The 27,766-nt window shown below is 48.1% G+C and overlaps 12 protein-coding genes across 12 annotated transcripts; 6 read left to right on the forward strand and 6 right to left on the reverse strand.

Annotated features, from left to right (window-relative positions):
• Positions 1-371: 371 nt before the first annotated feature.
• Positions 372-2,422, reverse strand: J7337_006329 (uncharacterized protein; the record flags this gene model as incomplete). Its single annotated transcript, XM_044823993.1, has 7 exons — positions 372-415; positions 764-1,023; positions 1,223-1,455; positions 1,515-1,716; positions 1,769-1,892; positions 1,947-2,151; positions 2,204-2,422. 7 exons carry the CDS (start codon positions 2,420-2,422, stop codon positions 372-374), a joined length of 1,287 nt encoding a protein of 428 aa, XP_044682484.1.
• Positions 2,423-3,393: 971 nt separating this feature from the next.
• On the forward strand, positions 3,394-4,239 carry J7337_006330 (uncharacterized protein; the record flags this gene model as incomplete). Its single annotated transcript, XM_044823994.1, has 1 exon — positions 3,394-4,239. One exon carries the CDS (start codon positions 3,394-3,396, stop codon positions 4,237-4,239), a length of 846 nt encoding a protein of 281 aa, XP_044682485.1.
• Positions 4,240-7,554: 3,315 nt separating this feature from the next.
• J7337_006331 (uncharacterized protein) lies at positions 7,555-8,384 on the forward strand (the record flags this gene model as incomplete). Its single annotated transcript, XM_044823995.1, has 3 exons — positions 7,555-7,633; positions 7,721-8,259; positions 8,328-8,384. The coding sequence occupies 3 exons, from the start codon at positions 7,555-7,557 to the stop codon at positions 8,382-8,384; spliced, it is 675 nt and encodes a 224-aa protein (XP_044682486.1).
• A 1,078-nt stretch (positions 8,385-9,462) lies between these two features.
• Positions 9,463-10,560, reverse strand: J7337_006332 (uncharacterized protein; the record flags this gene model as incomplete). Its single annotated transcript, XM_044823996.1, has 3 exons — positions 9,463-9,579; positions 9,749-9,880; positions 10,108-10,560. 3 exons carry the CDS (start codon positions 10,558-10,560, stop codon positions 9,463-9,465), a joined length of 702 nt encoding a protein of 233 aa, XP_044682487.1.
• A 1,556-nt stretch (positions 10,561-12,116) lies between these two features.
• On the reverse strand, positions 12,117-13,052 carry J7337_006333 (uncharacterized protein; the record flags this gene model as incomplete). Its single annotated transcript, XM_044823997.1, has 1 exon — positions 12,117-13,052. The coding sequence occupies one exon, from the start codon at positions 13,050-13,052 to the stop codon at positions 12,117-12,119; it is 936 nt and encodes a 311-aa protein (XP_044682488.1).
• A 778-nt stretch (positions 13,053-13,830) lies between these two features.
• On the reverse strand, positions 13,831-15,221 carry J7337_006334 (putative secondary metabolism biosynthetic enzyme; the record flags this gene model as incomplete). The annotated part of the gene is made up of 3 exons (XM_044823998.1): positions 13,831-14,199; positions 14,253-14,392; positions 14,456-15,221. 3 exons carry the CDS (start codon positions 15,219-15,221, stop codon positions 13,831-13,833), a joined length of 1,275 nt encoding a protein of 424 aa, XP_044682489.1.
• A 1,078-nt stretch (positions 15,222-16,299) lies between these two features.
• Positions 16,300-19,347, forward strand: J7337_006335 (putative NRPS-like protein biosynthetic cluster; the record flags this gene model as incomplete). The annotated part of the gene is made up of 2 exons (XM_044823999.1): positions 16,300-16,592; positions 16,656-19,347. 2 exons carry the CDS (start codon positions 16,300-16,302, stop codon positions 19,345-19,347), a joined length of 2,985 nt encoding a protein of 994 aa, XP_044682490.1.
• Positions 19,348-19,666: 319 nt separating this feature from the next.
• J7337_006336 (uncharacterized protein) lies at positions 19,667-20,791 on the forward strand (the record flags this gene model as incomplete). The annotated part of the gene is made up of 1 exon (XM_044824000.1): positions 19,667-20,791. The coding sequence occupies one exon, from the start codon at positions 19,667-19,669 to the stop codon at positions 20,789-20,791; it is 1,125 nt and encodes a 374-aa protein (XP_044682491.1).
• A 489-nt stretch (positions 20,792-21,280) lies between these two features.
• On the forward strand, positions 21,281-22,446 carry J7337_006337 (uncharacterized protein; the record flags this gene model as incomplete). The annotated part of the gene is made up of 4 exons (XM_044824001.1): positions 21,281-21,613; positions 21,670-21,833; positions 21,883-22,318; positions 22,378-22,446. 4 exons carry the CDS (start codon positions 21,281-21,283, stop codon positions 22,444-22,446), a joined length of 1,002 nt encoding a protein of 333 aa, XP_044682492.1.
• A 26-nt stretch (positions 22,447-22,472) lies between these two features.
• Positions 22,473-22,817, forward strand: J7337_006338 (uncharacterized protein; the record flags this gene model as incomplete). Its single annotated transcript, XM_044824002.1, has 2 exons — positions 22,473-22,626; positions 22,684-22,817. The coding sequence occupies 2 exons, from the start codon at positions 22,473-22,475 to the stop codon at positions 22,815-22,817; spliced, it is 288 nt and encodes a 95-aa protein (XP_044682493.1).
• Positions 22,818-23,147: 330 nt separating this feature from the next.
• On the reverse strand, positions 23,148-24,019 carry J7337_006339 (uncharacterized protein; the record flags this gene model as incomplete). Its single annotated transcript, XM_044824003.1, has 2 exons — positions 23,148-23,241; positions 23,274-24,019. 2 exons carry the CDS (start codon positions 24,017-24,019, stop codon positions 23,148-23,150), a joined length of 840 nt encoding a protein of 279 aa, XP_044682494.1.
• A 1,014-nt stretch (positions 24,020-25,033) lies between these two features.
• J7337_006340 (uncharacterized protein) lies at positions 25,034-26,742 on the reverse strand (the record flags this gene model as incomplete). The annotated part of the gene is made up of 2 exons (XM_044824004.1): positions 25,034-25,078; positions 25,129-26,742. The coding sequence occupies 2 exons, from the start codon at positions 26,740-26,742 to the stop codon at positions 25,034-25,036; spliced, it is 1,659 nt and encodes a 552-aa protein (XP_044682495.1).
• Positions 26,743-27,766: the final 1,024 nt, after the last annotated feature.

A 27,766-nucleotide genomic window follows, 5' to 3' on the forward strand; every position in this document is an offset into this window, starting at 1 on the left:
TTTTCGCGTTGGCATCACACTCTGTTTTCAGTGGCACTCCCAAGGTGCGCTGCTCGGACCATGGGACCAGTAAACATAGCTCAAGTCTCCTTCAGGTTGAGCAAAACGGATTGATACGTGATTGGTGCCTTTCACTCGCACTGACAAAGGAAATTGGCAGACAAGATTGCTTCACATGTAATCATGCTACTGAGAGGCTCGATGCATACACGCAAAGATATAAATAGGTCAATAAATTCAGAACGGACTACGCATCGAAATGACTAGGAAGAGGAGGGTTTGGGCCGACGGCTGATAAGACAGGTACCATCCTGAGAAGTAAAGACATTCGAGAGCCAGCATAGACATCCAAACTATGTCATCACCTTTCTCTACATAGACCGCTTCCCATAAGGCTCAAACGGTAAGATGACAGCTATAATAGCCTTACATAATGATCAGTATCCGCTTCCATGAAATATCATCAGGAGTACAGCTTACCATGACGATGTAGAGCACAGCGCACACATAGATGGGGACTGATGTCGCAGTGTTACCGTAAGCTGCCACAAACGAGGATACCAAACCCATGATTCGGTTTCCTGCTACAGCTATTCCGTTTCCGGTCGCCCGATGGGCCGATGGCAGCACCTGTGTCATGTCAGTTGATACACCTAGAGCTATTCCAAGTGCTAATTTGACAAACCTCTGGAGTGTACGCATACACTGGGAAACATCCATGTCAGTATGTCTCCTCTTATCCATTTCGGCACCAGTGACTCACAGGTTCCATAGTAGATATTCAACGTGAAAGCTATGACACAACTCAAGGCAACATTCTGAGCCGGAGTCTTGACGGCAGTATAAGCAAAAAAGAAGGCCATTGTGATAAGAGCTCCAATGGCCATGGTATACTTGCGGCCAAGCAGCTTGGAATTGCACATAAATCCAGCAGCCACTGGTCCAAAGATACCCGTGATACTGCTAAGCATGTAGTTTCTCCACTGATAATACGGTCCGGACTCTCCTGTTTGGGCACCACGACTGGCAAGGTAATCAGGGAGAAAGACATAAAACAGTGGGTACGCCAGGCCTGCACACGTCAGTTTCATCGTAGTGATGTAAGGTGGCTGTTGCGTTACCAATAAGAAGCCATGATAACCAGATCAGAATCGTTGAGATGGCGAGCTTCTTGGTCACAAAAAGTCCATGTATATGGGCCCAGAACTCTCCAACCCCGTACCTGGACTTGCCATATGTGGAGTCGATGGTCCCCATAGACTCAAGTGCCTCAACAGTGAGACTGCACGGTCGTTGATATTTCTTTGCAATATCTTGGTAGATGGCAACCACAGCAGCGTCGTCACCCTTCGCAAGAAGGTACTTGGGGGTCTCCTTGAGTCGAATCACAGTGACTCGTAAAATGCTGCATACAAAGACGAGAGCTCCATTGCCGTACCAGACATATCGCCAGCCCTTCGATACGGATCAGTTACATGAACCAAGTTTATCGTATATTAAGTGCATTTACTAACCATGTTGTTACCTTTAGTACATGTATCAGCATCCACGCAAATGTACTTGGGATTCGAGTAAATTGGCCAGCAAAAGGCGGCAACAATGACATATGCGAGGCCCCACCAGCAGGCCATCAACGTAACAAGCCATTGCTTGTTGCCAGGGAGAAATTCGAGGAAGACAGTGGTGTCTAGAACAAGATTTCCGCCAGCACCAAATCTATTACTCACTGTTAGTAAGTTGCGACTTCAATGATGAGGAACCTCTTTACGCAGCTAGGCCAACAAAAGTAGCAAGGACAATCCAGTTAGGCGACGCACCGGCCGCAATGGCAAATACGGAGGATAAGAAGAGTGAAATGTTGAAAGCATAACGACGGCCGATGACATCCGCACCTAAGCAGCAAATCAGACTTTTATCACAGAATGATAGGGTTCATGTTGGGTTACCTAGTCCCCAGAATAACACTCCAACCAGCATTCCGGTATAGACAGCCACATTGAGGCCATAAGAGAAGGCGGGACGAAACTCAAGAGCAGCCTGGCCGGCAGTCACAGCTTGGAGGGCAAGAATGAGAGAGTCAGCAGCGTAGCCGAAACCATTAAGGAAAAACAGCTTGAGGTGCATGTTTGTCCAGCCGATTTCATCCATGGTCTACACAGCAGGTGCATTAGTTTGGATTGTCATTATATATTTGGATTGGAACTCGTTCGACCTTATTGATGAGGCGCATCTTGTCATCAAGCACTGGGTCGATTTCCCGCATAGAGAAGATTTGGTCGTCCTCGATTTCCATCTGGAAACTCCGAGACTCACCATGCCGGTCGCCACTGGTACGTAGGTCGGCATAGCGTTCTCGGTCAGAGAGTTTGTCTGATGGGTTAGACACGGCAACTAAACCGCCCGTGGTAGATTTGTTTGACATGATCACGCAAGATGTGGAGAGGAAATGGTTGGTGAATGTGAAAGCTACTCTGGTCTAGAAGTGGCCAAATTGTAGAAACTCTCAACCAGAACGTGGAGCATGACCTGTCTTTTATTATTAATTTGGGCTCGTCCATTAGTTCCTATTTTGTCCTTGTCATTCTTATCTAGCTAGTAGTGGTAGATGTATGCCATATCCAGCTATACCTTTTAGTTGCACGCTATTGATTCGTTGATCTGCCAGTTGGCATCAGTCTAATACTCTAGATGTAGTTCGTCGAGCGGGGTAATCAGATATGGTATGGGGCACGGCGTACAAAAATCAAGTTCCCCGGTGCCCAGGAAGCGCTTAGCTCGTCTGCCAGAGCAATGTTATGCATCAAATTAATTACTAATTGTTATTGAAAGACCCATGTAAACCTTGTTCTGTTCAGCCTAACAAATCACAAAGAGTTGATTCCAGGACTTTGTACTAAGTCTGCATTCCAATATCGAATGAGGGGGGTTGTACTGATAACTGATCAGCCAGCACGTGGTCGGGGAATACCACTTTGGTCTCCCCGAGAGCCTCACTTAGCGGGGCGGGGAGAATATGGGATGCCCGAACAAGGCAATGGTCATGCGACAGTCATGATGAAGTTATCATTTACAGTTCCCGACCAATCAATTCAATTGTATAATCATAACAAAGATACGGCCTATCGCAGTCGATCATACTGGTACAGGATAAGGATGATAGAAGAGTAAGGAAGCTCTCGGGGAGGTCGGACCGTCTGAACTCTGAGGTCGTCAGTGCTGCCTCCCGTACGTAGACGGCGGGAAGATTGTTGAGGGATGGTCAAATAAGTTAAGAGAGCGATCAGAGCTTCCTACCTCATTTTCAGCTACACCTAATTCATTGTTTTGCTTATAGCAAAATTGACCAGTTTCCACTCTTAAGCTTTTCCAAGTTCTAAATTCCTCATCATTGCCATGTTCTCGAAACTCGGTTCGGTGCTGGCCATGACCAAGCCAAATGGAGACGCAATTCTGTCCAGCAAGCCAGATGCTCAGGAACCACGGGCCCTCCCCGCATCATGGTATCGGCAGGATGAAATGTATCAACTCGAACGCCGCGCCATTTTCTCTAAGCGATGGCTTCTTGCCACGCACAAATTGCGTTTCACCAAGCCCGGAGACTTTCTCCGCTTCGAAGAGGCTGGCTACCCATTCGTGCTGTGTTTGGACAAGGATGGAGAGACCATCAATGGCTTTCACAACATCTGCAGGCACAGAGCCTTTCCAATCGTCACAGAAGGGGAGGGAAACGCCAAGATCTTTTCTTGCAAATATCACGGCTGGTCATACGGGATAAACGGAAAACTTGCCAAAGCACCACGCTTCGACACTGTTCCAACATTCAACAAGGAGAACCATAGCCTCTTTCCAGTTCATGTGCATATCGATGCCATTGGATTCGTCTGGGTCAACCTGGATGCGTCCCCGGAACCAGAAGTGAAATGGTCCGACGACTTCGAGGGTGTTGATTCGCAGGAACGGTTCAAATACTTTGACTTTTCTGAATATCACTTTGATCACGTCTGGGGCATGGAGGGCAATTACAACTGGAAAACGCTTGCTGATAACTACAACGAATGTTATCATTGCCAGGTTGCGCACCCAGATGTCAAGGCTATAACAGACTTGACCTTTTACTACACCGTCTCGAAGCCCGGCTACATTCAGCACTTCTCGCGACCCAAGAAGGGAACTGAGCAAGATGATATCAAGATCAGTAGCACATATTACTTTCCCAACTCCTGCATGACTGTTTCGTAAGTCCTGATCCTTCATACTATTGGTACAGACACCGAACTAATCCTTTGTTCCTTGCTCAGCCCACACTTCTTCTACATGATGCGATGCGTACCAACATCAGTTGGCACTTGCTCAATGGAGTATGAAGTCTATCGCCATAAAGACGCCACCGACGAAGAATTCGAGAGGACCAATCAATTCTTCAAGAGAGTTCTCGGGGAAGACAAGTACTTATGTGATGCAGTGCAGAAGAACTTGGAAGCGGGCGTTTTCACCAATGGAGAGCTACATCCGGACTTGGAGAGCGCACCAATATTCTTTCAGAATACTGTTAGGCAGATCGTGACTGATCATCGCAGAAAGGAGCAAGCGTCAAAGGAGGAGATATGGCCGGCCAGGCGCCACGTGTCGACATCTGCGGTCACGAAGGGGGATGATGAGTTTTGTGATGGACTGGCTTGCAAGGCCGATAATGCCGATATGGAGTGGTGAGGCTTGGGTTGGATATAGTGCGTTGTATAAAGCAAGCCTTTTCTTCTAGATGTGGTTCTGGAGCATAGATAGTGATAAGGTCTAGTGCTGTTGACTTAGAGACTGGACATACGGGGGCAGAAGTAATAAGCAGAAGTTGTGCTAATTTAACCCGTTGACCTTATCCATTCGCTTTGCTAATAATCCTTGAATGATGCAGCATAGATGATCACACACCAATCCATCCACTAAACCATCTCCTGTGCAATATCGTCTGCTATTTCAGGGACTTTGTAGACACCCAAAAACTGTGGATTGGTGGCGAACTCTTCCTTTACCTATTCATCCTGATCGCCAACATCATAAAGTCGCGTATATTGAGCAGTACTTACAATATCAAGCCCGCCAACCGATTCACCATCGGCCCATAACTGGGAAAATGTCGGCCAGTTGGCATATTCCTTACTGCCCTGGCGAATAGCCTCATCCTGCAGCACATTGAAAGAGTCATACTGGATACCGTGCTCGTTCAAGATACAAACGATACGCCGACTGAAGCGATACAGTGGACACTTGGTGACGCCCTTCATAAGAGCATTACTGGGGCAGTATTAACTAGGTCTCTCAATCGGGAGTTGAGTACTTCATTTGGCTCCACAAGCTCAGAGGTCTCTACCGTCTGCGGACCGGCCTGTGCAATCTGGATGGTGGCTCTCTCAGTAGTTGTCGGCATAGTCGGATGTATTTGAGTCCGGTATTCTTATATGAGACGGACCCAGGCAGAAAGAGCCAACACGATCAGGGCTAGCATATAGCTCAACACTAACGAATATTTGACAGACATCATGTACCTCATTATTTTTCAGGCTTCCATCAGCAGGTTATTGTTTTTAATAATGGTCTGGCTCTGGTTGGCTCCTTTTTTCGTGCTTTCATTACCGCCAAGACATGCTGTCATACCCATCTCATTCTTGCGCGTGTTGCCTTCCCGGGTCAGCAGCATATATCGTCGACCTCATTGATCCCACCATTGTTGATCGGGAGCAAGATGTATCTGACGCAATTAGTGTCACCATAAAGTAGAATCTCTTATATTGACGGATGATCTGACTAGGGCGAAAATCTTTCCCATGTCCCGGACATCTGTGGGAAGTGTAGCCTAAGCGTGTTTCGTCAGATATTTTTGGGGTACGAGCGTTTATCCTACTTGAACAGGCTTCAAGATTCGGGTTCCGAGATCAGCTCATTGCCGATTGATAACATGGCTTCTAACCAATACAGGTATGAGCTCTGTTTTCTAATAAGAAGTTTTGATATTTCAAGTCGTCTCGTCTTTTAACCTTACAATAACATATAAGAAAAAAGTCTTACAACTTCTCATTCTTCTCAATCCTCAGACACAACTTGCCTATCTTGATTCAGTTCAGATATTCCATCAGTACCTCAATATGCCAACATACCCAATCACCATCAAGGATCCTGACAGTCAAGACTACACCCTGAGCTGCGATGATATTATATATATTCTAGATGCAGCCGAGGAAAACGGCCTCGACTTGCCATATTCTTGCCGGGCAGGGGCTTGCTCTTCTTGTACTGGTAGGCTCATTTCGGGATCAGTCGATCAAAGCGATCAGAGTCACTCAGATGACGATCAGTTGGAGGAAGGATATGTTTTATTGTGTGTTGCATAACCAACTAGGGACTGTGTTATAAAAAGCCATTAGGAAAATCAGCTGAATTGATTTCCAGGCCATTATTGCTGCCGTGCGGCCAAGTAGTCCAAGTTAATAAAATACCCTGGACTAGTCACGCTAACGGCGTATCACCACCGTCGGCCCCGCACTCAATACAGTTAGATCTAAACTCCAATGCTTGTCCCCGCATTTGATAAGACCGTATGTTGAAATAATCGCCCCCTACTCATACCGAGTCAACACCCCTCTTTTCTCCCTATCTTCCCTCTCATAAATTGAGCAAATACACGTGCGTCATGTTCGGCGGTCGATCGCATAAGCGTCTGCACCAGGCGTGCGAGAATTGTCGGTGAGTCCTTCTGCTGTCTGCTGCTGCATTTGTCTCGATGCTCTGGCACGAGCAGGCGATGCAATACTGATCCAGCATGGGCAGGAGGAAGAAGACTCGGTGTCCGGGCGAAAGGCCAGCTTGTTCGAGCTGCACTCGCCTGTCAAAAACATGCACATACCCAGAGATTCGAGGAAACACTCTGGCCTCGGGTTCTCACAATGGGAGCAATACAACAGACACAGTATGCTTGCTGGATGCACCCAAGCATGATGAAGCGATGTTACTCACGTGGGGTGCTGTGTAGGAGAGACGGCTGGCCCAGCTTGAAGCAAAGATTCGTATGATGGAAAGGCAAGAGTATGATCAACAATCCCCCTTTTTGCTGCGTGGGTTTGTGTGGCTGATGATGCAAATCAACAATTCAATAGGCTCAATAGTGACATGGAATCTTTTGCCACAAGGGTATCTGCAAGCTCAGACCAGCCGCAAGACTGGCAGTTACCACTATCACCAAGCATCGAGATAGATAACTCCACAACGACCAGGTGCGTTGGCCGATATTTGCCCGCTGAGTTAGTTTGTTGACTGAGTGGCTGAGACAGCACATTGCCGCCGAGTGATGTTCTGGAAGATGTTATCGATGCGTACTTCCAGTATTGTCACAAGCAGCCTTTATGGCTATTCAACCGAGAAGACTTTTCCTCGGTTCAGGGTTGTAGCGAGGAGACACTGTTGACTCTGCTGGCCCTTGCTTCGTGTCATTCGAAACATCCTTTCTTTCATGACCGCTTGCACGAGCTGACTCAAAGTTATGCACAAGCTGCAAGAGAGGGGATTATGCAGCAGGTAGGCGAGGGCAAGGTCTCGATAACCACAATCCAGAACCTCTGCATGTTGACACTGGCCAACATACAAGGTGAGTTCTCTGCTTATGCTGACTGATCTTGTATGGGCTGAACAAGCTGTACAGCCAACAAAACGACTCTTGCATATCTGCACGTAGGCATGGCCATTACTCTTACAAAATGTGCCAATCTCGACGTTGAGACTTGCGCCCTTAACGACTTTGGTTCGCGTGCAGAAGCTCGAAGAAGAGTGTTTTGGAGCCTGCATTTGCTGCAGCAGATGTATGGACATCAGGCCTTCACTACTGACATCTTACAAGACATTACCAGACCGCAATATATCGCGACGTATACAGACCCGCGTAAGAGTGTCAACGAAATGCCACCAGCCATTCCACATGAGGACATTTCAGGTCAAGACGAAACCACGAGTGCTGATAAGAAGAGCGGTACGTGGGCCTACATGATCCAGACGTCTACACTGTGGGGAGAGGTTCGCACATATGTAAAACAATGGGCTCAGCAGACCAACAACGCCCCGCCTCCTTGGTCCATCGAATCTGGATACGCAGTCATCAACGCTTATCTCATGGACTCGGAGACGAAATTCCCAGACCGTCACCGATTTGATAGCGCGCGATTTACTGACCAGGAAAGCCGACACCTCCAGAGCAATCGAGGATATTGGAGTCCGTGGGTATATCAGCAATTCGCATATCACACTATACACAATATGCTCAATCACCCGTTTCTGTATTCATCTAGGCCCCAACAGTCGGCTCAACTCGGAGTTCCCAACACATTCTGGAAAACGTCTTCTGAGCTTGCTTTCATCCACAGCACATGGGTTGCACGCCTCATCGAGATGGTGGTGCATAAAGAATATCGCGTCTCTGACCCATTTATTGGTCATTGTGCGGCGATAGCGGCCACCATTCATATTTACTTTTGTCGGGCGGCTGACAAGACTACCAGAGAGGCCGCTCTTGATAGACTGGCGAAATGTGTCGCATTCCTAGCTGAACTGGCTCTGCTCTGGCCTTCATGTAGATGGTTGGTAAGTAGGACCGTGATACAGTAGTATTTTACTGGAACGCTAATGTTTAGTAGCACGAAAGACTCCAGTCCCTGATACGGGCAGCTTTCGAAATAGATCCTGAACAAGAAAAGGACCAAGACATCCCACCACCGAGGACCATCTCGATCAACACGCGTTTAATGTGGGATATACTCCTTTACAACTCTGGCGCTTACAGGGGTACGGCGAGTTCTCCCCAGACGCGAAGTCTTTTTGATGGCAGCTCGCTGTTCCCAGAGGACAACGCGAGTGACGGGGAGGACATCGTTGAGATAGATAATTTCCACAGCCCAACTGTTGAAGTGAGTCTGGGGAACGGCCAGGCACTACCGCCGCAGCCGGGACGGCGAAGAACGAGATCTGGTCAGGGAACTCAGGAGTCCCAATCAAATCTTCTAACTCAGTCTTCTTCTATGCCAGAGCCTGTTGGAGGTTCCACGGAACATGCGCCACTAGCTTCTTGGCCTATGTCTTTGGATATGGCGTATGATCCTTTCTTTCAATTTCAAGATTCTGGGGGCCCCTTTTTCGGAACATGGGAAGTAGGAAACCTCTAGTCTCAGTAGGCTGTAGTGGCTGTAAAAAATGGGCCGGGTCCCGGGGATTATCAGCTCTGATTTCCTTGAACAGAAGACATGATTGGAGTCAACCAGCACTTATCCCACCACTACTACGCACGTCTCACATAGCCTCATCCAGTGGCATACGTATACAGGGAAATACAACCTGGCATATATATAGAAAATAACTGATAAAGAAGTCTATACCTAGACGTGAGCCCTATCGTGAGTTCTAGCATAATAAACAGTCCATATCTTGGCATCATGGGTTGGCACCACGTATGGTCATCTTGAGATAGTAAGGGCCTCCCTTAATGCTGTTGCGAATTGGTCCCTCAGACTGCTCATTAACATCCCAAGATGCCCAAGCAAACCGGCCCTATTAGTCTTGGTGAGCCAAAAGCCTTCATAGCAAGAGAATAAATGTGTAGTAGAGACTTACATGAAGGAATGCCGCGTTCGGGGTTGCGAGCCAAACTGCGAAATTACCCTGAAGAGCGACTGTTTAACCAATAATTGTCAGCTTTACCGGGTGTTGAACATATTACTTGAGCATACTGACTGTCATCAAATCCAACATCATCTTTGAAGACCAGCTTCACCCACTCCAGCGACCAGATAAGGCCAGGGTGCATTGGAGTGATCTGCATCTCCTCAACGAGTGTATCCTTAGCAACCATCTAGAAGAGCATAGTGCCACATGATTTGCTGAATGCGTATGCGGCAAGCTGCGTGGTGACGTCGTGCATATAACTGTGTGTCACGCCACTGGAGACGTTGACGACAAACTAGAGCGGAATATTAGCGCTGTTGCGGGCACTTTGGATCATGAAATGGGTTGTATTGCTCTCTGCTTTTCAGTATTCTGTGCATGGAACTTCTCCAGCAGATACATGGGCGCATGGACGTTGGCATTAAGATGCGACCACATATTCTTTGCACCTGACTCTAATAAAGGCTTCAGCTGGGGAAAAGCGGCGGCATTTGACACGAACACATCAACGGAAGTCCCTTCGGAGGTTAGCTGCTCCCAGAATGCATCGACGGCGGAGAAGTCGGTGATGTCAAGCTGGCGGTGGATGATCTTTGTGTGCGTTCCAGCGGCTTTTGCCTCTTGCTCAAGGCGACTAGCGCCCTCTTGGAGGACCTCGAGACGCCGCCCCAGGATAATGACTGTATCAGCAGCGGCATGTACGAAAGAGCGCCCAATTTCATTGCCGATTGTCGTCCCGCCCCCGGTGATCAAGATGGTCTTGCCAGCCTGGCTGAGCTTGGGGTTGTCAGTGGAGATAGCATCATATGGCTCGCTGTGCACTGTTTTGGTGACATGAGTTGCTCTTGAAATTTCGATGATATCCATGACGTTCAAAAGAGCACGTCGAGCGTTCTATGCGAGCTTTTATGATTCAAGTCAATGAGGAGAATAGTGGTGGTGGTGTTGATCAGATTAACATCTGTTGGAGGGACAGATAAGACTATTTATTGACATCACCCGGGTCTTCCCTAAGCGCTTAGGTCATAAGCTGATTACAAAAGGCCTCATACGGAACGCCCCTGGGCAGTGGACAAGTGCATTTCATCTCGTTTGAACATTGTGATTCGTATTACTAGCAAGAGCCCCGCCTGTCTTCGTTGTCGTTCCCGAGGTTTGGACTGTCAGTACCCGACGAAAAGGTACAGTCACTGGGTCCTTGTACCCGATAGACCCCTAGAAACCTCACCAGAGGATCATACGCCTCCAGAATCGATGCACAAACGGCTCTGCGCGGCTTGGATCCACTGCTTTTGCTGGATGAAGAAACGACTTATGCGCAGCTCTCAAGCTGGTTCACATCCATTCGTACTTGGGACATCGTCTACTCGGATAGACTCGTGATGGATGCCTACTCCTCCTTTCACTTGGACGGTTATGTTAGGAAGGTCCGTTGCTGGCTGGCTGAGTGGGTGCAGATGGGAAGCAATCCCTTCATCCATCGTCAGCTGTACAGCTTGAGGTTCCCGAGAAGCATCCAAGATGCGTATATGTGCATTTCATGCTTTCTGAACAAGACTGCGGACAACGAGCAGCTGGTTATGCGTTTAATAGAGGAGCACTCTCAGGTATTGCTAAATGAGCATGCCTTTGACCGAGCTCAGGGCAACAGCCTTGACTTGATGGACCATATCGCGCGGGTTCAAGCTCTGTTGATCTACCAGTTCATAGGCTTATTTGAAGATAAAGTCAGCTTATGTCCAGTTGCTCAAAGCCGGAATGACGTGCTACTGGCATGGGCTAAAGAGATGGTTTCAGCAGCGGCAACCAGAGTTCCATCCGGAGTGCGAGACATCCTTACATCCTCAGAACCTGGGAAGCATTATGGCAAAGACTTGATTCAATTACTCTGGCACTCTTAGATAGTTTCCGAGACTGTTCGCCGAACTTGGAATGTCATGTCTACAATGCTCGGGATGTTCGGCTTTGTCAACCGTGGAAGGGAGGTCCCATGTCCAGGCGGCATGATGTTCACCACTCGTATTGGATTTTGGGAAGCTACAAGTGCTACCGAATGGCTGGAGATTTGTTCCTCCCAACCAGTAGGGTTTATGCAAGTTGCTAAGGCCCACGAGCTTATATACTCGGCAGAGTGTGAACAAATCAACGACATTACAACAACAACACTAGAGCTGACCTATGGGCGGGGAAGGGTGCAGCAAAGCATGAAATACTTAAGGACCCGAGGAGTAGGCTCTCCAGGGTTCGCCGAGAGAGGAGGATAGAAAGCTTATGGATTCTCTGGAGTAGCAGGACTTGGTATTAAGTACTACGAAGTATTTATAGAACAATTGCAGGACCAAAGGCACTGTCAGGTCTTTTTATGTGAACAGGGGACAGAATCTTAGACCTCCGGTCTTGATTCCGTTACTACTACACAACTCTCAACTTGTCTCGGCCATAACAGCTTCCATGCCTCGAAGTAGATCCCCCAAAAGGTCTGCTGGATCCTCGACACCAATGCTGATTCTCAAGAAGTCTTTTGTCACCGTCGAGTCCGTCATTGTCCTCCACTCAATCAAGCTTTCTACACCGCCGAGGCTGGTTGCATGATGGAAAAGCATCAACTTGGACGGAAGATTGCGGGCATATTCCACCTTGTGGAGCGTTAGAGAAAATACAGGTCCGTATCCTCGGGGCATTTGCTTTTGGAGCCAACTCCCTTCAATATTAGCTTCGTCTTGTAGACTGGCGTGATGGATCTCTTTGACCACTTTCTGAACGGTCTGAACCTCTTTATCGCTGAGACTTATCAAGGATTGTTGCCGACAGGATCCTGTCAATCCAAGTCTCAATGCACCAACGATGGCCGCTGCCGACTGGCTTTGCTTGAGGACTCTCATCTCGAGAGTCCGGATGCTCCTAGTTGCAAGCCAGCTGTCAAAACCTGCCATGACAGACCCAAGGTATAATCGATCCCGATGGAGTTGCTGCAGCCATTCATTGCTGGGGTTATCACTCTTGACCGCCAGGATACCACATAGGAAATCGGAATGGCCACCGATGTATTTTGTGCCAGAGTGCATGACAACATCTGCACCCTGACTGAACGCATCTTGCAGTGGAGGAGGCGCAAACGTCGAGTCTACACTGAGATAGGCACCTCTAGAATGTGCACGATCTGCGTAATACTGAATGTCAAAGGCCTTTCCTGTTGGATTGACAGGCGTCTCGAGATGTATCAAGTCGCCTGGACCTAATTGGTCCACGGTACAGTCGAGCGAAAGTATCTCCGTCCCAGACGAACGGGCATATAGCTCCAGAGTTCCATGGCATCCGTGATACCCCGCACCGATGGAGACTCTCTTGGGTCTCATCATGATGAGTAAAGCATGAAATGCGGCAAGACCAGAAGAGTAGGCAATGCAGGGCTGACCTAGAATAGAGGACAAGACGGTTTCCAGGCGCGATAATCCTGGCGTGGATTGTCTCGAGTAGCAGTGCTCCCCAACATCTAGAACCGGATACGAAGGTCTCTCGTGGTGTTCTCTCATGCGGTCTGGATCTCGTGGGTAGCGGAAGGTAGCTGCAACGTGAATTGGCGGTGCCACGTCGTCGACGTCGTTCAGCACATCATCCGCGTGTACGGCTTGAGTTGCAGTTGATAGGTTCGGTAGAGCCTTTGCTAAGTTATTTCTGAAACGTTGCTCTATTGAATCCATTTCTTCTATCTGTCAAGACAAGTCATCGAAATTTAGAAGCCAATGCTCTGAGGTTCTGTTGCACGAAGGCATGACTGCTTCATATTGACCGAGCTTCTCAGCATCAACAGTTTGATTAGTCATTTATCAATCCATACTACTTATCTCGGTAGGATTTGCCGGTGCTGAGCACATGATGATCGCATTGTCCCCGACACAGTTCAATTGAGTTGGCGGCGGGGAGATTGAACCGCTTCCGGCCACGTGACCGGCCTTTGCATAGCTCTTAGTATTCCCCAGCCAGAGGCATTTGGAGATGTGAGCAGGTGAGCCAGGCTTGCATAGCCACTACAGTCACCGGTACTAACAGGGTCAGGGCATTTGACTTGTTTCAAAGGCTGAACCAGACATGCTGGATGCATTTAATTTGTTCTAATGTACTATGGAATGTAATTACTTAGAGATGAGATTCAGACATTCCAACTCTCCGGCGCGTCTGAGTCCACTCAATGATCAGGTCGACAAGTGAAAGAATCTGGTCGGCTGTATGATCAGCGTGCAAATTGATCCTAACTCGCTCCTGGTCCTTGGGCACAACGGGAAAATGAACAACGAGAACGCGAAACCTTTTTTGGCTCAAAGACTGTCCCAGAGCTGCTGCTCCGCCGTGGTGAGCGATGATGGGGATAATGGGAGACATGGTAGTATCAGTTGTAGGCTTCATTGGGATAGTGATGATACCGAGGTGCTGGCAGCCTGGCCATGATGCATGTTTGTTGATGGAATCATAGAACAGATTTATGTTGGACTGTACGAGGTCTCGCCTCTAAGGTGTCCATATTAGCGGATATAGGTGACGTTGAGGATCCTGCAACATACCTTTTCGCCTTCGGCACTCGCTAAAATGCTATACCCAGCCTTGACTGCCGCCAAGGTCGTGAAGGTTGGTGCAGTGGAGAAAATGAGTCCACGGACGCAACTAAGCAGGACTTGTTTGCACTCTCTGCTTGACAAAACAACTGCTATGACTTTGAGTCAGAATTTGATATCCAATCATAGCCACAGGTCGGCTTGGAACTTACCACCAGAAGCCCCATGTGCTTTGCCAAAGGTATGAACCCGAATAGAGAACTCTTTCTCCAGACCCAAATGAGACACCAGGCCGGACCCCTGGGGGCCAACCAGTCCCGTCGAATGTGCCTCGTCGATCAAAAATACAGCATTTCCGTGGGGAAGCTGTTCCTTCACTTCCCTGACGATTGCCTTGAGAGGCGCCACATCGCCGTCCATACTATAGAAAGACTCAAGTGCAATAAAAACAAGAGAGAGGCCTGATCTAACTCCTTCATGCTGATTCTTGGTGTCCAGCAAACGCTGGCGTAGACTTGCTAGATCGTTGTGGCTAAAAGGAAGAGTAGTTGCATGGCTGCGATACAATCCTTCCCGGATACTTGCATGGACGAGGCTATCATACAGAACCACATCATGCGGCTGGGTGAGTGTTGAAAAGACAGCAACATTTGCTCCATAGCCAGTTTGGAAGAACAGGGCACTTTCTGCCTTATGGAACTTGGCAATGTACTCTTCCAGTTGCAAAAGGTAATCGGTTGACCCTTCACCCCAACGGGACGCTCTTCCACCAAGGATAAAATTGGGATACTTTGCAAGCTCCTTGAGAAATTCCTTCCCCAAAAGGCCAGACGAGGATAAGGACAAGGTGTCATTTGAGCCAAAGTCAACCATGCCGGTTAGCGTGCCCGGGGCAGGTGGCTCAAGCTGCCAGCCTATTCTCTGCCTATCCCCGAGGATTAGTTGCAAGTTACGTTGAAGTGCATCTGGCTTCGACATGATGTATTCGCTTCTAACAGTTTCAGAAAAGAAGCAAGGATATAAATCAAGGATAACTTGTTCAATGTAATGTAGCGAAACAAGGTGGTTTGGGCGGATCAATAGATGTTAAAGCAGCTAGAGAGTGACAAAAACTAATGTTGGTCTTTCGAGGCATACCTCGATGGCTTACCTCCTTCCGAACATAAAAGACTTTGCTGTTGCATCAAGCGGTGAGGTGCCGATAGGTAACCTGTTTGATTCCTCACGGTCAAAAGATGGCAAACACAATGCTTGCTAAGTCGACTAGAGGTAAACGAAGGCATTTTTCTGCCAACATCGTACCATAATATTGACAGCACATAGCCCATTGCAAGTGGCGCTGTTCGAGAACAATAGACGCTCCTGCGAGAATCTCCAGAAAGCTGCAAAGTCCGGCGGTCTGGGTCTTGTGTAAGGGTTACACCAACATCCCTCGAGGAACTCGTCACACCATGAAGATCATAGGTGAGAGCGTTTTGTAATGCTGTGTGGGAACACAGAGATCTCTGGCAGGATACCCCATGGCACCATTGGCTCGGTCGGCCTGTGCGTGATGTTTGTTTCGAGCTATCACATATGGCGAATCACTTTTTCTCTTAATACATGACTAGCCTGGGTCACATGGTCTCACTATTGGGTAAGCCGTCAAACCACTGTCGTTGCCGCCCGCTCGTGAGCATCTAGAGTTCGCCAATTCACTTTTTGGGGTAACATGGACTGCTTCTAATGCAGGTTTGTGTCCATCTATAGTTGACAACAATTCATCACCGACTATCCAATGGGTCTGGAGGTTGCCAAACCGCTTTAGCGTTGCATTAGTTCCTTATCGTGCAGCTTTGTGTTTGTCTATGACCAACGACCAACAATCAGAGCAAGAAGCTCTAACCCCGCCTGCAATACAACACTATGGCTCTGTGACAGTCTCTCTTATGTCTGGCAGCAAAGAATAAAATGTTTGAGATGCAGCATTAAGAGATGGTTGAACAAGAACACAGATCGACCTAGAATCACTTTTGCATCTTTCAATATTCAGTTGCCATTCGTCCAAACCATAGGAATGGAGAACAAGATCATTTCCTGGAGCAACACGTCTCCAGAAGCCATCGCTGTTACTGAGGGACCTCGTTCTATCTCTTACGGCGAACTCGTCAAATCCGCCAAAACGATTGCACGCTTCCTACAGGAACGAGGCGTCAGACATGGAGAAGCTGTGGGGATCTTGTTCGATGTTGATCATCGTCAAGTTATCGCGCAGTTAGCCATTCTCTTTACCGGTGGAACCTGTGTTCCGATTTCGCCCACTGCACCATTCCATCGCATTGCAAGCATGCTGAATGATGCCAATGCTCAGTACGTCATTTGTGACAAAAGTTCAACGTTCTCTGCAGAAGGTATCACTCTTCTCCATCTCAGTGATGCACCAGCGTCGGAAGCATCCACTGATGCAACGGACACTGGTTCCTCATGCAGTGGATCACGTCGCACGCACATACTGTATACCTCTGGCTCAACTGGCAAGCCCAAGGGTGTGCAGATCAGCAGCTCTGCCATAATGCATCTGGCAACCAGTACCCCAGTGACACCACTAAACCCCGATGATCGGGTGGCTGCTTTCAACGACCCTGGCTTTGACCTGAGTCTCTTCGAAGTATGGGTCACTCTTCTCAGTGGTGCCACTATCGTCATTATCCCAAAGGTGATAGTAGTCGATTCTACTACGCTAAAGAGCTATCTCGAACGTCAAAAGATTTCCATCATGATTATGCCTGCTGCTCTTTTCCATATCATTGCCAAGTCATCGCCTGAGTCTTTTCACTCTCTTCGACATCTGCTCACTGCAGGTGATGTTGCCAATAAGACAGCCATGCGCGCTGTTCTTGAGCACAACCCCCCACAGCATCTTTGGAACACATATGGCCCGACTGAGTGCACAACCCTTGTGACCATGCAAGAGGTCGATTTGAAAGAGACATCACTTGACCGAATTGGTATTGGGCGTGCTGTCGGCCATATGAAGATTATCCTCATGGATCAATCTCAGCAGGTTATTTACGATACCAAGCAGCGAGGCGAGATCTGCATCGCTGGGCCTCAACAAACACAAGGCTATCTAAATCAGCAACCTCATGACGAGTCAATTTTCATCGATCTCAACACCCCGGTACTCCATGGGGCCATCGGGAACACGCAGAATGGCTGCGGCGATCCTCGCAGTCGGTATTACCGAACTGGCGACGTGGCCGAATGGAGAGATGACGGCGGCGGCCTAGATTTCATTGGTCGCAGAGACAACCAATTGAAGCACGGAAGCTTTCGAGTAGAACTTGAAGAGATTGAAAGAAATCTCCTCGAAAGCGAACTTGTTCAATCCGTCATTGTCGTGAATCGGCCAACCCCAGATTCGGCTGGTGTTGCGGTTCTAGTCGCGTTTGTCGTGCCATATGACAAAGCCACTACGAAATTACAAGACCTGGTATTGTTTGCCCGGAGCACGCTCCCACATTACATGGTCCCTGATAGATTTGAACTCGTTGAACATCTCGCTGTGAACTCAAGAGGCAAGATTGATCGTCTTGCCTTTTCGGAGAGCCTCCCTGAAGCGGGACCACACATCTCCAGTTCGATCCTCACAAATGGGAATGATTCCGTTTCATCAACAAAGGCTACACTGAAGGCTGTGTGGGAGCACATACTGGGCGTTTCGCCTGTCAATGATGATGACGACTTCATGGCCCTTGGCGCCACCTCGCTCCAAAACGCTGCCCTTATCGCTCGCATCAAGAAGCATTTGGGGCGCCTCATTTCCATGTATGATCTGTACTGCCACTCGCGCTTTGCGAGCTTGCTTCAGTTTCTTGAGAGTGACGCAGAGTCCATCACTGCACCTAATGATGCGGATAAGTGGATCAAGGACGTCGACGTGGTGGATGATATAGAAGAGACCCCAAACTGGGAAGACCCAGATGAAGGTAAAATCTTCTTGACTGGTGCGACTGGTTTCGTTGGTGCTTTTCTACTCGACCAGCTTCTGCGTCAGCCAAATATTAAGCAAGTCACTTGCCTGGTTCGTGGCAAAACAGAGGTCGAAGCTGCTCATCGCCTGCAAGTCAACATGCGAAAATACGATCTGTGGCCTGATGACTTTGCTTTCACAACCAAGATCATGGTATTGCCAGGGGATATCACTTGTCGAGATTTCGGTCTGGGATCGGCCAAGTTTGACTGGCTTGCCAATTGGTCCAGCGCCATATTTCACCTCGCTGCCAAGATCAATTTTTGCGACTCATATCATGAGCACTACGATACCAACATCCTCGGAACTCGGAACATGCTCCGTCTTGCTGCTCGAGGGCGACGCAAGACATTTCACTACGTGTCTAGCATCGATACATGGGGCCAGACGGGGTATTTCCTAGGGACCAAGAGGGTCCTGGAAGACGAACCTCTCGGTCCCCATATTCAGGGTGTGAGGTATGATGTGGGCTACTCTCAGAGCCAGTGGACGGCTGAGGGAATGGTTCGACGCATGAGAGATCGTGGTTTTCCAATCATTATCTATCGGCCCGGCTTCATCATTGGTCATTCTGTCACGGGAGCGAGTAATCCCAACGACCTTGTTTCACGGCTCATTTCCAGCTGCATCAAACTTGGTGCGTGGCTCAAGATCGATCTTGACCCGGCGTATGTTACAGTTGACTATGTTGTTAAGGCTATGTTACACATCTCACGCTCAACAAAGAACATCGGCAAGTCATATTGCCTTGTTGCCCCACAGATTGAAGAGTCAGTGTCTGTGAACAAGACTTGCTCTTTGATCTGTCAAGCAGGCTACAAAGTGGAACTCACGAACTATCCTGACTGGATTGCACAATTATCTGAAAAGATACTTCCTGATGATCCTCTTGCACCTGTCATGCCACTGCTGGAAGAAAAGGTCTTGGGCAATTTTACAAGACTTGAGGTTAGCCAGCACTCTCCGGTCTATGACTCGAGGAATGCTATCAATGCTCTTGCGGGTAGCGGGATTCATTATACTACGCTGAGCCCGGATATAATCAAGCGGTATATTGCATTCTGGAACAAGAAGGGGTTTTACTCTATTTAATTCAATTTCTACTATTAATATATAACTTCTACTATATGATTAGCGTTACAAGATTTAGTTTATGGCGCTTTACGGAAACCGTAGGTAGCTAGTTGTTTTGCTGTGAATAGGATTTCGATAAATAATATATTGAAGTGCCAGAACTGAGGAGTGATTGAGAAGAACAAAGGGTGCTGGCTAATTGGTGGAAAGTCTTGAAAAAAAAAACATTATTGGTGGAAACCGTTATTCTAAAAATAAAATCTAACTCTAATGCGGGGTAAAACAGCTACCATCCACCAATCTAGCAAAGTAAATTATTTTTACTTTCACCGACAAAATGAGGCTTCAATTCCTGATCCTTGGTTTAGAGGCTTCCTTTGCCCTGAAACCTGTGCATGCGGCAAGTGATAGCAACGCGTCTCCCGATCGTCCCATTCCAACCAACGCGCCCAAGACATGGGTTCATCCAGGAGTTTTCGTTTCAGGGCCGCAGCTCGACTACATTGCCAAGAGGATCAAGGCTAGGGAGAATCCTTGGACAGAGGCATTGGATTCCATGCTTAACATGTCGTACATCTCGCCCACACGAACGGCCGAGCCATATGAGACGGTCGAGTGCGGACCGACATCGACGCCCAACATTGGGTGTTATCCGGAACGCGAGGATTCCATGGCGGCATACATGAACGCATTGGCATGGTGGATTACGAAGGAAAAGCACTATGCTCAGAAATCCGTCTATGATATGGATGCCTGGTCTAGCACGATTCAAGGTCATAACAACAGCAACGCACTACTGCAAGCGGCCTGGTCTGCCGCTAATTGGGTTCGCGCAGGTGAAATCATGCGCTCGAGCTATAAACACTGGTCCAAGAAGAGTGTCAAGAGGTTCTCTGACATGCTACGACACGCCTACATCCCCCTCATCGAGGATGGCGCCCCGCAGAAGAATGGAAACTGGGAACTAGGTGGGTTCACTTCTTCAGTATTACTGTCACTGGCGGATCTGCTGATGCTCGTAGTGATGATTGAGGCTTGCATAGGGGCTGCCGTCTTCCTTGAAGATGCAGCTCTATACGAAAAGTCCTTGGGGTTATTCTCCAGCCGGGTTCCCGCGTACATCTACCTGACCTCTGATGGGGAGTATCCGGTGCAAGGCCGTGGTCGGATCAATACTACCGCGGAGATTGTCAAATACTGGCAGAATCAAAAAACCTTCCCAGTTAGTGGCATCACGCAGGAGACCTGCCGAGATTTAGCCCACACCAGCTTTGGCATCTCATCAATCTCTCACATCGCCGAGACACTACGTATCCAAGGTATGGACGTGTGGAAATCCACGGACGTTGGTGCGCGTGTTAAGGCGGCCCTCGAGTTACATACCGCATTGGATTCGAAACAAAAGCCTGTTCCTAAGTGGCTGTGCAATGGCACTATTTCCGACACTATGAATCCAAGTTAGTGTCTATACCATCATTGAGAATCTGAACTAGCCCGCTAACTTCTGCAGTGTTGGAGCCTGCTTATAATGCACTGGCCTTTAATTTGGGTCACAAAATGCCTTTCACTAAGAAGCAGTTATTGAGTCAGCGCCCGGCGGGTATTAGTGAGCCTCCACTGTTTATTGGAGTCGAGACATTGACAAATGCCAAAACGCCATTTAAGAAGCATTGATTGAAATGGCTGTCAGTCCTGGTCCAAGCTTTGGCGTTTGGCGCGTCCATGTTGATCAGACCCGGAATGAGACGCTTTGGGTGGGTGGGAAAATGCCTCGGCTGGCTTGGGGTAGTCCGGATAATTATGCCGAGGATGTTTCCTCAACGGGAAACCCCCGCCGCTGAGGTTGGAAGTCTTGGAATATTGTTTATATATGGATGTAAGTTACGATCCATTGAATATAGCTTATCCTAACTGTTGTAAACCTCTTGCTGTCTTCAAACCCAACTCCAAAATGCCCCCTGCCGTTCACCAAGTCCCCTTCGCCGACCCGCCCTGGCTCAGAGGCGCCCCTTCGCCGTACTTCAACGCGTCACATCGCAGATTCCAGGCTGCTTGTCGCGCATTCGTTGACGAGAACCTTAACAAGAATGCCCTGGACTGGGAAACAGCAGAGGAGGTACCATCTGATTTATTCGAGGTCTTTGCAAAGGGTAACTTTATCCTGCCGTCTTTGCCAGCGCCTTTACCAGTAGAATGGCTTCGAAAGCTAGGCATAACTCACATGCCCGGCCAGGTCCCTGTTGAGGAATGGGACACTTTGCATACGATGATATATGCAGATGAGGTATGATGTTACACCGGCGCATTATCAATCGTTGCATTGACTGTATTGAACACTAGATGAGCCGCTCCGGCCTTGCTGGACCACCAGGCTCCATCACCACTGGCGTTGCCTTTGGTATTCCTCCTCTGTTGCATTATGCAGAGCCTCAGCTACAGGAGAGATTTCTTCCTGACCTCCTAGTGGGGCGAAAGAGAATCTGCATTGCTATTACGGAACCAGAGTGGGTTAAAGATATCACTCAATGAGAGCATTACTGATCTCACCTCTAGTGCTGGCTCTGATGTCGCCAACATCACCACCACGGCTACGCTGAGTGGCAACGAATATATCATTAACGGGACCAAAAAGTGGATTACCAATGGAATGATGGCAGACTATGCTAGCATGGCAGTCCGAACTGGTGAGGAAAACTCTGGAGGAAAAGGCATTTCTTTAATCTTAGTCCCACTCAAGGACCACCCTGGCGTGACAAGGAGACGACTCAAAGTTGCAGGGCAGATCGTGGCTGGAACTTCCTTTATCGAACTTGATGATGTGAGAGTCCCACGGGAAAACCTAATCGGGCGTGAGAACGAGGGCATGAAGTACATCATGCATAACTTTAACCACGAGCGCATGTTCATCTCTGTTGGTGTCACCCGCCAGGCTCGAGTTGCCCTGAGCAGTGCCTTCGCATATTGTCTTCAGCGCAAGGCATTCAACAAGGTAGGTTCAGAAGATGTACTAGATGTAGTTCACAGCTGACTTTGCCAAGACTCTCATAGAACAACCCGTGGTACGTCACCGACTGGCTAAATGTGGTGCAATCCTGGAATCGCAATGGTCCTGGGTAGAATCATTCGCATACCAGCTCTCCAAGATGCCTAAGGAAACAGCAGACCAAGAACTCGGTGGCCTTACCGCTCTGTGCAAAGCCAACGCTGGCATTGTTCTTGACGAGTGTGCAAGATGCGCTGTTCTATTGTTCGGCGGCAACGGTTATACGCGTACGGGCAAGGGTGAGATTGCCGAGAGTAAGTCATTCAGCAGATACTTTTACAGCGAGATAGAGAGCTGATTCGACGACACAGAGATTTATCGAGAAGTTCCTGGAGCCAGGATTCCTGGAGGAAGCGAGGATGTGCTGTTGGACTTGGCGGTTAGGCAATTGACCAAGCAGTTCCGTGCACAACTGGCCAAAGAGACAAATCAAGCTAAGATTTAAATCAGCTCTTGATGATAAGCTCATGGACCCCTTCTGTTCATAGATACTAAAGTAGATGGATGTCGCTCTTGCGTTGTATTTTATATTAAAAACAACGTTACCCTTGCGTATTAAGTATCCCATCAAAAGAGGTAGATACTACAAATGAGGTCCAGAATATAAACAAAAGAGATCATGCCAGCTATCGATAAGTAGCCGAATCAAACTAATCCCAGCGCCAGTGAGTGGTATAGCAGGGAGTATTTAGTAGTCTAGCTATAGTTTCCACCTGATGGATATTTTATACTACTTTTCTCCAGGTCCCGTTGGCCCTCAACAACTTCCTCAATATCATCCCAGCTGCCTTCCAGCAACCAGCAAGCTTGCAAGTCCATGTTTCGCAGGACCTCCGAGTGTCGGGTGGCCAAGGACCTCATCTGCTTTACTGTAAAAGGTTGATTGTATAGACTCAGAGACCGAAGTCGTGGCCATAAAACGTTGGCAGGCAGGACATCTTCCAAAGAGATAGTTGGCCTCCTATTAAGCCGAGGGTAGCCAATAAACTCAACATGCGTATCCTCAAGATGAGGTGCGCTCAAAAAGGACTGAGTGATAGAGCAAAGTGCAAGCATCTCGTGCCTAGGGTTTTCCTTAAGCTCAAAGCTCCGTGCCTCGAAGTCCACATATAATTTTAGTTTCGTGGTTTGAGAGACCAGACTCTTTAATCCACTCTGCTGCAATAGAGATGGTTTCCAGGCTTGCATACTAGGCGGAGGGACTAAGCGGAGACGAATTATCCTAGGTCTCAGACCTTTGTCAGCAAGTTCAGAGCACAATGTCCCGATCATCTCGACGGGTGGGGTTGCAGTATGAATTGTCTTGAAAGAGCCACACCACCTCGACTTGCGCAAGATAGGGCTGAAGTGTTGCAGTATTGTATCATCATATCCAGTATGGGCAAAGTCAGCAGCATCCAAGTGCTCCAGGCCTCCATTATTTCTGACATCATTAACCTCCAAGTATACCAGGTTGGATAAGGAACTTAAGGCGACGCATAACCGAGTGATGTGGTTCTGGCCTTCTCGAAGTTGTTGCTGGTCATTGTGCAGTTCTTTGTATAGATCGTAGAGCTTGAGAAATAGCCTTTGAGTGGGTGTACGTGATTCTTCGTCAACTTGGTCACTGAAAAGTTGTTCAAATTCAGGTTCTGTTCTCCAAGCCATATTTGACAGCCACCGGAATTGTTCTCGTGTGTGGGGATATTTATTCCGGTAGTATCTCGACCGTTCCATGGTTTCTACGTGTCGAAGCAGTCTAGCCTTAGCCTCGAGCATGAACAGTGGTCTGTTGCAGGCTAATTCCGTTTCGTAATATGACGTGACTATGCTGACGCTTTGCACTGACTTGCTGAAGATGGGGTGATGGCAAATATCTTCTAAACGAGTGAAAGATTTCGAGGTAAGACTAACGGAAACTGCGGTAAGGAGCAATGGCGATGCAGCATTGTGGAAGCAGTGTGAAACCAAGCGACACTCTTTGATCGAGTCTCGGCCATTTTTCTCGTTGCGCACGAAGAAAAGAATGTTCCTAAGAACTTCGGAAGGGAGTGATTGAATGTCTACTGCGATTGACATTTTCGATGTAGTTGCTAGAGTAATATTTAAGTAGAGGGAAACAGATACATAGAAGACATGACGTCTCTTATAAGCTGCGGGGTCAGCGATCATCGCCAATTGATACGAAGCGTAAGATTCAGCGATTGGTTGCTGTAAGCAGGGGCAAGAGTGGACATGAGTCACTGGCCGTTGCGGATAAATAAATGCGGGTTCTTCAAAGGTCTACCAAAAATGCACTGAGACATTATATATGTTTCAAGGCCATAGAGTGGCATACCTATGTTACTGGATATTAAGACTCCTTCCCTGTTTTGTATTCTTCTTTAGCATAACAGACAAACCTATCGTCAGTCAGCATCTTGCGAACCCTTCTAAAGTGACATCAGGCATATGATCCCATATTGCATAAATATTACAATTCTCGTAAACATCTACTAAAATCCCCCTGCACCTTTCATCTTCATTATCATGCCAGAAACACCTTTAACCAAGCCCATGACAGTCCCTGGATTTCCCATGTACCCTTTGCCAGGCTTCCCCTCAGCATCCCTCCAAATGCCATCTTCAGCGACCTTGCCAAACCTCTTCGTGTTTTGGTTCCTATCAATACATTCTCTCCATTTATGACATATCTCCACGCTGTCGACCATGAGATTGATCTCCTGACTGTGAAACCAGGACTGAGTGTCTTGATTCCCACTTCCTTGGATTCCTACACTGCCATCAACGATCAGAAGCTTGATATGACAGGACCTAGCTTTGAAGGAGTGATGGATAGGATGATCTTGGTCCTTTCCGACGTAGTTGTATATGTGCAACAACTTGCGCTCAGGACTATCTTTGGTGAGGGATGAGACGAGGTTTTGGGCGATTTGGTCATTTGTTCCGCCTTGCCCGGGGATCATTTCTCCCGGATCGTTGTAGCCAAAACACACATAGTATGTGACTTCTACTCCTCTCCTCAGCGCTTCCTTGAGGGCTGGAATCAATGGAGCAGCATTGAGATCTGGCGTCTGAATGAAGATGTTGTGTTTGGCATTCCTGATCAACGATAGCCAAGCTTCGTTCTGGGGCACATGAACACTCTTCGAGTCGATAGCTCCGTATGGCGGTCGAGATACAAGGGCCATCGGAACAGGCTTCCCATCGCCAATCGTCGAGATGTATGGGGTCATTTCATCTCCTGCGTCGATCTCAGGTCCCGTAGGCTTGATTGGATTCTCAACTGCAAGGTTGAGCTGGCGATTCGCTGCTTGAAGACGCGATTCACCCTCTTTCAGGGCATAACATGACTGCATACGCCTGACCTCTCCCTCTATGTCGTCATCGTAGTGAGGGCGATCTGGGAAATGCTCCGATAGGGGTTGCTCATTATCAGCTTGTATAGTGGTAAAGTCTTTTAGATGCGAGGCTTCGTTCTCCCTCGTTGTGGAACTGTCAGTAGAGGTATGCAAACCACCGTCTGTTGCAGGTGTCTGGAGAGATGGAAGTTTTGGGTGAAGGGCATTTTGCCAGGTTATCAGGGCCGTGTCGTATATGCTATCAACTACTGGCCCTTCGACATGGACCATCATCTCCAGGTTATCGTTGTCTTCGGTGTTGTTACTCATAATGGCAGCGATCTTGCGATCCACAACGCAGAACTTGGCGTGCAGGGTGCCCAAGAATATTCGATGCAGGCTGACCACCTCCAGGTCGACATTTGGTATTTCTTCGGGTGAAGGTAAGTCGATCGCCTTTGAGGTGTACGACTTTGGTTTGACAAACTGATGTGGATTTATAGCATTGCATGGTCCTGGCTTGTCATACATGATCTTAGCAACCACTCGTCTCCTTGTCTTTCCGGCTCGTTTCGAGAGTTCGATTAGAGAATCCTTGATTAGAGCTTGGGCTACTGATGGTGCCCAGGAACATGTGATGAAAAAAACCTCCTTCTCCGCCCGCACGATGAGATTCGAGCAGTGTCGCATGACATCTGCAAGGGGTGCAATGACTGTGAGTGGCATCGTTCCATGAGAGCCCATCAACGGCGGCGACACGACACCTGCCATCGGGTCTTCGTTGAGGCATTGGAGCGAGTCGGCGAATGCTTGGAGAAACAACGGACTTGGGGTCGTCGGGCCCCAACGACCGCAGTGGAGGGCTGCTTCGATGGCATCTTCGCTCTTCTCTATGTCTTCTTTGGCTGAAATCTTGTGATGTAGTCCGTGCTCGTGATGGCCGTATAGCTTCTTGATGGCATTTCCAGGTGTTTGGCTTGGATCATTTGCCAAGACAGAGCTTACTGTTTCTTTTACTTGGCATAAGTCGTAGACGTGTTGCGAAACCATTTTCACAGATGATGATTCTCTAGCATGCAAATAAACGGCAGAGTCATTTGCTGCTGGTCATGGCCGCGTCAGAACTATTTATCAAGCCCAATTGTTCAAACGTCATTCAGTCAAGGTTGCACACTCCTCCAAGCTACACTTCCCGTTTCTTACCCAGCTTTGGTCTTATTCCCTGGCTAGTGGATGTGATATTGCCTAGGCTTACGTACCTTTGCGCAGAATTCCTGATTTAAGTGGCTACGCAGTACCTTGGAAATAGAGCTCGTGGCTATGTGACAGCATGTAGCTTCTGCTCCTCCGCCAAGGTCTAGCTCAAAGCTAAACCCGGAATTTTGTGCCGAGACTAATTGCGGCACGCAACTTCCGGCCGGGTTAACCGGGAATACAGCGAAGAACGGTCATGACAGCTCTTCGTCATGTCGACATCGGGTTTTGTCGCTGGCGATTGAAATAGCTTCTTGTGTGAACAACACCATTTCAAGATTAATAAATTGCCCACATACAGTTTCCAGATACTACATACACAGTCTCGATCTGCTTCATGATTGGCAACTTCAACCTTTTGATCAACAACCCGGCATTGCCGCTTTTCCGCTCTCAAATGTTTGAAACACAAAAAAGAAACGCGCAGATTCAGTCAGCTGTATGGGGCTTGAATAATTGACATGATTCGCTACTGGATGAATTTAGATTGGCGTAGCTTCTTTCATCAGATTACTGCCAATCGTCGTGTGTCGCTTGGGGTGAGTGGACCTCTTAGATTGACGAATTCAGTTGGTTTGGTAGTAGACCTACCCGGTACACAAATTATTGAAATGCAAACCTTATATATCGCAAACAATGGAACACAATGCCTGAGAATCTCAAGAGGCAAGTCTTTATCTGCAGGCTTATCTGTGAGCATAAAATGATCTGTTTTGCTAATTAATTTAGCGACTCTTGAGAATTCTACCCAATGACACTTGGATCTTGGTGAATTTCTTTTTTCAGACTGTCCGGCTTTCCTGGTAAAATTCAGCTAGCC

The sequence above is a fragment of the Fusarium musae genome, chromosome 4 (genome assembly GCF_019915245.1).
Source record: "Fusarium musae strain F31 chromosome 4, whole genome shotgun sequence".
In the NCBI taxonomy this organism is placed as follows: domain Eukaryota; kingdom Fungi; phylum Ascomycota; class Sordariomycetes; order Hypocreales; family Nectriaceae; genus Fusarium; species Fusarium musae.